General features: G+C 47.8%; 1 protein-coding gene across 1 annotated transcript; it reads right to left on the reverse strand.

Annotated features, from left to right (window-relative positions):
* Nucleotides 1-206: 206 nt before the first annotated feature.
* Nucleotides 207-9,328, reverse strand: rgn (regucalcin). The gene is made up of 8 exons (XM_079264005.1): nt 9,231-9,328; nt 6,067-6,278; nt 5,790-5,972; nt 5,621-5,721; nt 1,046-1,160; nt 839-970; nt 618-772; nt 207-546 (listed from the first exon to the last, which is right to left on the reverse strand). The coding sequence occupies exons 2-8, from the start codon at nt 6,230-6,232 to the stop codon at nt 496-498; spliced, it is 903 nt and encodes a 300-aa protein (XP_079120131.1). The 5' UTR covers nt 6,233-6,278; nt 9,231-9,328; the 3' UTR covers nt 207-495.
* Between the last annotated feature and the right edge of the window lie 58 nt (nt 9,329-9,386).

Consider the following 9,386-nt stretch of genomic DNA (forward strand, 5'->3'; position numbering starts at 1 on the left):
ACCTGATGTGCACATCACACATCACACTGAAAACATGGACACACACCTGTGGTGCTTCTCTGCTGTGTTTATGTCTTTGTCTGTCTCAGCAGCCCCGGACCCCCACCCCCCTCCACTCCCCACCACACATTTATTGATGTGAGAACATTTTAATGAAATAACAGCACAAAGTTTTCTACATGTACAGATGTTTTCTAGACGGTTGTAGCAGCACTTGTAATGTGTGTTTGTTGGTCGTTGCTGTGATTCTGCACCTGGTGTGTAAATAAAGCGCACCCTGTCTACATATTTCATAAACTCATCTCCTACATCCTCCTCCAGTCACACATTTTATTTTCACTATTAATGGGGAGCTTAAATCTGATTGGATGACAACATATCATCAGAATTTGATCCATTTATTGAACTACTTGGAATGATCAATCACATTTATCTATCAATCAATTGTCTTTCTGATGGTTTCCAACGTTGAATCGAGACTCCACCTCCTGAAAATCATCCTGAGAATGAGTGTGATGGTCGACCTTTGACCCCAAGTCCTCTGACCTGCACACACACACAGGGTCAGCTGGTGTATATAACAGCATGTATAACAGGTGAACTGGGAGGGTCCTCACCCTGAAGACGTTCCCCGCCAGCGGCTGCTGGCTGCGCTCTGATTGGTCCAGACCCAGACAGGCTGACGTCACATACAGGTCGGAGTAGTCCGGACCTCCAAAACAACACGAGGTGATCTTCGTCGCTGGCAGTGACACAGTCTGCAGCCGCACACCTGAGAGGGAACTCTGTTAGGCACACAGAAACTGAAGGTCGTCCCAGTTTAACCAGTAAGACTGACCAGTGGTAGGGTCAATGTTGATGACTCTCCCTCTGTTGTAGCAGGCCACCCAGAGGCGACCTTCAGCATCAACCGTCATGCCGTCAGGAAGCCCCTCTCCGTCCTCCATGTGGTACACCGCTCGGCGGTTACCTAGGCAACACACCGATTAATCATTGATCTGACAGAATCCTGGTCTACCAGGGAAGTTGGGTAGAACTGAAGTACCCAGGTGTCCAGTGTTCGGGTCATAGTCGAGGGCATCCACTCTCAGAGACAAACTGTCAATGTAGAAAAATGTCCTCTGATCCAGAGACCAGTCCAACCCATTAGATATGTCCAGCTGAAAGGCAGACAGGTAAGAGGTCAACTGGGAGGTTAGACAGGTGCAAACTTGCTTCTTCTCCATCTTTTTGAATGGATGAAAATCGCAGCCCTCCAGCCAACATACAGGACACCTTAGTGCATGTGAAATTTCACCCTTGTTCATGTAGACGTGCACATCGGGGTTTGGACATGACAGAAAAGTTGAAATATGTTCCGTTTTTGTCGCTGTCGCATGGCTCTGAAACCAATCAGCGAGGATTTCGTTGACTGAGACCATGCCCACACTAAGCCAGATCTCCCCCCCCTCCGGCCAGTAAAACAAATGAGTCCACACCACCTTGTTTCTCCAAAAGAAATCCATTCACAACTATCCGTATAACTGTGTTGTTAAGCACGTTCATAGGCATTGAAAGTCATCTCCATCCAGCTCCACCATCACCTTAAATCCTTCAATCTCTTTGAAAATCTGGTTTCCACCCCTCCCACAGGACAGAAACTGCCCCGCACCGGTTCCACTGGCACTGCCCCTCACCGGTTCTACTGGCACTGCCCTGCACCGGTACCACTGCCACTGCCCCGCACCGGTTCCACTGGCACTGCCCCGCACCGGTTCTACTGGCACTGCCCTGCACCAGTACCACTGGCACTGCCCCGCACCGGTTCTACTGGCACTGCTCTGCACCGGTACCACTGCCACTGCCCCGCACCGGTTCCACTGGCACTGCCCTGCACCGGTTCTACTGGCACTGCCATGCACCGGTACCACTGCCACTGCCCCGCACCAGTTCCACTGGCACTGCCCCGCACCGGTTCTACGGGCACTGCCCTGCACCGGTACCACTGCCACTGCCCCGCACCGGTTCCACTGGCACTGCCCCGCACTGGTTCTACTGGCACTGCCCTGCACCGGTACCACTGCCACTGCCCCGCACCGGTTCCACTGGCACTGCCCTGCACCGGTTCTACTGACACTGCCCCACACCGGTTCTACTGGCACTGCCCTGCACCGGTTCCACTGGCACTGCCCCGCACCGGTTCTGCTGGCACTGCCCCACACCGGTTCAACTGCCACTGCCCCGCACCGGTTCTACTGCCACTGCCCTGCACCAGTTCTACTGCCACTGCCCCGCACCGGTTCCACTGGCACTGCCGTGCACCGGTTCCACTGGCACTGCCGTGCACCGGTTCCACTGGCACTGCCGTGCACCGGTTCCACTGGCACTGCCCTGCACCGGTTCCACAGGCACTGCCCCGCACCGGTTCCACTGGCACTGCCGTGCACTGTTTCCACTGGCACTGCCCCGCACCGGTTCCACTGGCACTGCCCTGCACCGGTTCCACTGGCACTGCCCCACACCGGTTCCACAGGCACTGCCCCGCACCGGTTCCACTGGCACTGCCGTGCACTGTTTCCACTGGCACTGCCCCGCACCGGTTCAAATGGCACAAATGGCACTGCCCTGCACCGGTTCCACTGGCACTGCCCCGCACCGGTTCTACTGGCACTGCCCTGCACCGGTTCCACTGGCACTGCCCCGCACTGGTTCTACTGGCACTGCCCTGCACCGGTTCTGCTGGCACTGCCCCGCTCCGGTTCACTCTCTCATGTCCCCCCCATTCCTCTGTCACCTGCCCCAGTTCCTCCAAGGATGAGTCAAAACTTCCTGCAGCTCAGTGCCTCACAAAAAGAAGCCATTCAAAGTGGAACTGCTAACCAACTCCACTCCTCCCCCCTATCTCTTTCAAGTTTTGAAAATACCATTCCCCCCCTTCCTCTGTTACAAACCTTGGGGTAAAGTTTGACCCCACCTCTCTTTTACAAACCATGTCACCTTTATCTGCAAAACTTTCTTCTTACACCTCCAAGACGTTTCCAAACTGCGTCCCTCCCCCCTTCTTGCTGCAGAGAAGCTCGTCTACGCTTTTGTCTCCTCCAGCTGGATTATTGTAACACTCCGCGTCAGGATACCTGGCAAGATTCAGTAAGATCCAGTACAAAAGCTCCAGTACGTTCAAAACAGTGTTGCTAGAGTCCTGATGAGGGTGCACAAGCCCATATTCTCCATCCTCCACTCTGCACTGCCTCCCTGTTCACTTCCGTATAGACTACAAAGTCCTTCTGCACACTCATCACTGTCTGCATGGTGTGACCCCCACTTACTTCACAGAACTACCCACACCCAACAACACAACTCGGACCCGGTCAGACAAACAACGCCTCAACCCGGTCAGAACAACAGCGCCTCAACCCAAATGCAAACAGGCCAGGGCCTTTGAAGCAGCTGCCCTCTGCCTGTGGAAGGCCCCCTTGGACCACCTTAGGGCCTGTGATTTTGTAAATCTCCACCTTGGTTGGAGGTTTTTTGAAGAATAATTTTTGATTGCATAAATCTGCGTTTTTGTGTAAATGACAGGCCAAATCAGAGAAAATATCTTTGTTTTGTGAGATACCTGCTACGTGTGGACAAGCCCTGGATTTTAGCCTTCAGTTCCAACATCAAATGAGGATATTCACCAGCCTGTTCTCATGTTTGTACAATAGGATGAACTCATGGATGTCTTGTTCTTTTGTACAGTAGAATTAATAGCAAGATTTCTTTCAATTCGAGCAAAGTCCATCCATCTACCGGTAATTTATTATCCACTTAGTTTAAAACAGGGTCGCCTATCCCAGTAGTCATTGGGCAACAGGCAGGGTACACCCTGGACAGGTTGAACAGTCTCCCAACTCTTCTTCCTTCATCCTCAATCTGTCACGTACAACAGTGAAATTACCAAAGCGCTCTTCAATACCATAATTAATCAAGTAACCTGAGATGTTGATGCACAGCACTGCCTCTGTTGCTACTGCTTGTCATGTCCTGGATTGACAAGATGGTGTCTCAAACTGATGATACACAACCTTTTTAGAACATCTGTGTTTATGTAAACACACTGTAAGAGCTACAAAGGTAAACTAAATATAATTACCAACCTTAACAATATGTTTTACCTTATTTATTAAACATATTGAATTAACCTTTTCTTAAATTCCCCTTTAACAATCTCTACTCAGTGATATTACCATGAATGTTTATTAAATATTATAACATGGTGTTTTATACCTCAAAATTTCCCACATGTTGCAACTGTATTTAAGGTTACATTACATTAACATTGGACCTAGTAAAACTTTACCTGGCTAAGCATGGCCTTTATCAAAGTGCCTGAACACCCTCTAGTGGGTAGCAGTGATAAACCTTGCACTTAGCAGGAAATGTTCAACTTTTTCAAATATAACAAAATGTCATTTACATAACAATTGGACTGAACTGGATGAAGCGGTTAAGAAAATGGATGGATGGATGGATAGATAAACACAAATACTGACCATTTTTACAGTCAAACTGTCATTTTCTAAACCACTTAGTCCAATTAAGGGTCGCTGGGAAGCTGGAGCCTATCCCAGCAGTCAAAAGGAAGGGTACACCCTGGACAGCTCGCCAGTCCATCGCAGACCGGAAGTAAGGTCATTAATATAGCATGCTGGGTTGCACCTGGGTGGCAATGAATCTCACCCATCGCTGTTGTTTGTTGGCCCCCGTACGTCGAGCCCATTAAACAGGTAAGAACAGGTGGTGTTAGGCAGGAAAGAGGCAAGAGTGCACAGGTAAGACATGATGTTAGACAGGTAGCAGGTGGTGTTAGACAGGTAACAGGTGGTGTTAGACAGGTAACAGGTGGTGTTAGACAGGTAGCAGGTGATGTTAGACAGGTAGCAGGTGGTGTTAGACAGGTAGCAGGTGATGTTAGACAGGTAACAGGTGGTGTTAGACAGGTAGCAGGTGATGTTAGACAGGTAACAGGTGGTGTTAGACAGGTAGCAGGTGATGTTAGACAGGTAGCAGGTGGTGTTAGACAGGTAGCAGGTGATGTTAGACAGGTAACAGGTGGTGTTAGACAGGTAACAGGTGGTGTTAGACAGGTAGCAGGTGATGTTAGACAGGTAGCAGGTGGTGTTAGACAGGTAGCAGGTGATGTTAGACAGGTAACAGGTGGTGTTAGACAGGTAGCAGGTGATGTTAGACAGGTAACAGGTGGTGTTAGACAGGTAGCAGGTGATGTTAGACAGGTAGCAGGTGATGTTAGACAGGTAGCAGGTGATGTTAGACAGGTAACAGGTGGTGTTAGACAGGTAGCAGGTGATGTTAGACAGGTAGCAGGTGGTGTTAGACAGGTAACAGGTGATGTTAGACAGGTAACAGGTGGTGTTAGACAGGTAACAGGTGGTGTTAGACAGGTAGCAGGTGGTGTTAGACAGGTAGCAGGTGGTGTTAGACAGGTAGCAGGTGGTGTTAGACAGGTAGCAGGTGGTGTTAGACAGGTAGCAGGTGATGTTAGACAGGTAACAGGTGGTGTTAGACAGATAGCAGGTGATGTTAGACAGGTAACAGGTGAACAGGTGCAGAACCACACAGTAAAGCCAGATGACCCTACCTGGCTCAGGTATTTGGTCACAGTGAGGTCAGAGTTCACAGAGTACAGAGATCCTTGTTTCTTCTCCACCTGCGCAGGTCGCACCTCCTTCCCCATCGTACCTGGAGCAGGAAACTGTTACCGTGACAACAAGTACAACACAGCAACATAACCAGGTTAGCACACTGACCTGCCAGCAACCGCCCAGATGGATCAACCTTCCCATCATTGAATCGGTTGTTTGGTTTGTCTTTATCAACGTCCACCAGTGACGTCATCTTCTGATTTAACCAATCAACAGCCACAATGCTGCGACCCACACCTGCAACATACCCACCTGACCTGCGAGGGACTGCAAAGCCCACCGTATCAGCTGAAGACGGATAGGTGAGAGGCGTAAGGACACAAAGCAGACAGGTGAGACAGGTGAGTTAGGACCCTCCCTAGTGAGACAGGTGTGTCTTTACCTGTCCCTACAAACTGGACCTGGTCAGTCGCTGGACTCCAGCGGTGGATCTTCTGTCCAATGATGTCGACAAACAGTAACATCTGATCTGACTCCTCCCACACTGGTCCTTCGCCAACCAGAGCGTTCGCCTTGACCACACACTCCACCTTCACTGATGACATCATCACCACTCTGTCAGGACCAATCACTGAGCAGGATCCACCTGTCACACTGTTTCCATGGAAACAACATGATGAGCTTTAGATGAAGGACTCATTGATTTATAAACGTTGATAAACTGAAGCGTTTTCAACATTAAACTGTTGGCAACTAATGAAATCATGCTGTTATCCACATGGCCAGTAAATGGCACCAATAAATCCCACACAAGGCCACTGACTGATGAGGGAACGCCATTGGGTCAGGAGTTTACATGTAACACTTGTTCCCATGTTACTTTCAGAAATATCCACCTCCATCAGAAACTCTGGTAAACTCTGAGCTGCTTTCGCTTCCAGATCAGCGGCTTTGAGTCGCTTCAGCTCTCAGTATCTTTATTCAGAGTTAAGCCATCATCAGTAGAGCCCGGAGTCACCATGGCAACCAGTGACAGAAAGCCGGTTGTTCACCCAGCTGGAGGGAGATGGTTTTATTTCAGCAGAGATGGTTTTATTTCAGCAGGAGGCCACATGAAGAGGTTTAGTAAAAACTAAGCATCATGATGGAGGTTTGGTCCACTGATCAGATATTAACTTTATTAAAACTGGAACATGTGACTAGAAGTGTTGCTGGATGGAGTCAAAGCTCCGCTTCATTTAGCTTCAGGAGGAAACATACATGCAGGAAACAGAAAGTTTAGTCTACACCAGTCTTTCAGTCCGGTCGTGTGTTGTACTGGATCATTATGGGATGTCTTCTACTTTTATTTCACACTGGCTGATCTGCTGGTTATTTCTAGAACTTTCCTGTTTCAGCCTCGTCTCATCTGATCAGCTGACTTTACAGGCCCGCATCCAACCAGCTGCAGTCCCAGGTCACTACTCCCATTTTACCACATTGTTGTTGGGTTGTTTAAACCCCTCGCCACCTTATCGTGGTGGAGGGGTTTGTTTGACCTGAAGATCCTCAGGGGCTTCATGCTTCTGGTAGGGCTACCCATCCAAACAGGTGTCTCAGGGAGGGACCAAACTGAGACTCCTAGGATGACGAGGAACATTGCATAAAGGTTCTCTTGCCTGGACGTGGGTCACCTGAGCCCCCTCAGGAGCCAGGACTAGGGGTTGGGCACGAAGGCGAGCGTCTGGCCTTTGCTCGGTCAGACATGAGGCCTATTCGGACAAAGGTTAAATCTGGAATAATGAAGTTAACCTAAAATCAAATATAACGAAGGAACTGAGGAAGTTCTGCCCAAAACGTCTGCGCTGGAAGAAGTAATCAGACTACTGTTCATTTAATTATTGTCAGAAAATGAATATAATATAAAATGCTGAATTTGAGCATTGACAGTCAGCTATGTTTTGTCATGCCTGACTGTTACTTCTAATATATTTACTTTCCATTACTAAACATAATCTATGAAGTATTTACTGGTATGTTCAGTGTCTTGGTTCTATCAAAAATGTAAAACTGTAATAAATGTCGTGTCTGCAACTTCCAAAAATTAAAGCATTGATAAATTACATAGACATGTATTAATCAATATATAAATTATTAGGCAATATGGAGGGAAAATTGGGAGGAAAATGTATGTATTATTACCCGCCTGAACTAACTTAAATGGAGGATAACATGAACCACGTGACCGCGCGTTGGCGAGTATGGTACTCCGTTATTAAACGGCGCTGATTTCTCCGTGTTTGTGATTGGTCAGCGGCTGTAAACCCCGCCCCTTTTATGTGAGCGCGCTCTGATCTTGACGGGAAAATCCTTGTTAAATTACCAAGTTTATAACCAGCTTGGTAGTGTTGCTTAACCAGATTCTGAAGTCTGGGTAAGGTAACCAGGTAACCTGGTAGTTCATCTGGTTTCGGTCTCTGGTCTAAACTGATCCTAAACAAACTGATACAAAATCAGTTTAACCTGCAGCTACAGGACAAGTCTCACGTGACATCAGCAGGCACGCGACCAACATCATTTTTTTTTATTTATGCAACGTGACTTTAAAACCATCATGAGATAAAGTCCATGTGTATACATGCGCGTGAGCACACAGTTAAGCACGTGATGGGATTTATGGTTCTTAGAAGGGAGCCGGATCCTTGGAATCGGTTCATTTAAAAAGACGGTCGGTTCATTTAAAAAAAACTGGCTGATCTTACATTTATTCACTTCTAAGAAGCCAGTCTTGGTTTTATTTATTTTATCCTGTAAATAATCGCAGAGAGGAATGATGGGCTGAGATTTGGATCAGAATCATTTCAAACTCAGATTTCCCACCAATGTTCAAGTCTGAATTCTTCCAAAATTATAGCTTCATTTGACGTGTGAACAAGACTTTAAAGTCTGTCATGGATTCATAGTAAATATTCCACATATCCCTCTGCGCTGGCAGTGAGTTCATTATTTACCTTTTGTATAAATTGTGTGTAAAAACTACTGTGACTGATCTTCATGCAACACCTAAACACTTATAAATACACAATAAAACACAAAGCAGGCTACCATCAAGTTCCATGCAAAAGCTTTAAGCAGAATATTTTCACGTGTTTTAACAACACAAAGATTCCAAACAATATTTTAACTCTTTGAAACACCAGTTGTATTCTTCTATCCACCTGACCTCTCTGTCTATTACTGCATGTATAATCTCAACCCTTTCATGCACAGATAAGTGCATGAACATCTCAGAGAGAGGGAATAAAGAACGGGTCCAAACCAAACGCGACTCGGTTCCCATCGTTCGTGTTAATGAGCCGTTCAGAAGATTCGGTTCGTTCGTGACCGTCACAACTCCGTCTTTCTGCAGCTCGCGACTTTCACTGGTTGTGTAATCCTGCAAAGTTCTGGTCCGGATTCATGTAGTTCTGCTGCAACCCGAACCGGAGCCGCGCTGCCCCGATGGACCACATGGTGCAGGATGACACCTGAAACAGTCTGAGCCTGGCTCAGTCCGGTCCGGGGTCAGCAGACACTTCTTTCACACCGTGGAAAAGCTCGAGCTGTGGGTCATAACGCGGCACCTACCTGCAGAACTTCCCGAACTGTGAAGAACTTTTCTATGGACCTGCTGAACCTCCAGATTCTGGATCGGCTAACTTTACAACCCCGCCCCTCCTGGCGGCCCACCCGACTGAATGCACCCACATGCGATGACTCAGCAGTTAGAGCAGTATAAAAAAA

The sequence above is a fragment of the Telmatherina bonti genome (assembly GCF_933228915.1).
Source record: "Telmatherina bonti genome assembly, chromosome: 24".
NCBI classification, from domain to species: Eukaryota; Metazoa; Chordata; class Actinopteri; order Atheriniformes; family Telmatherinidae; genus Telmatherina; species Telmatherina bonti.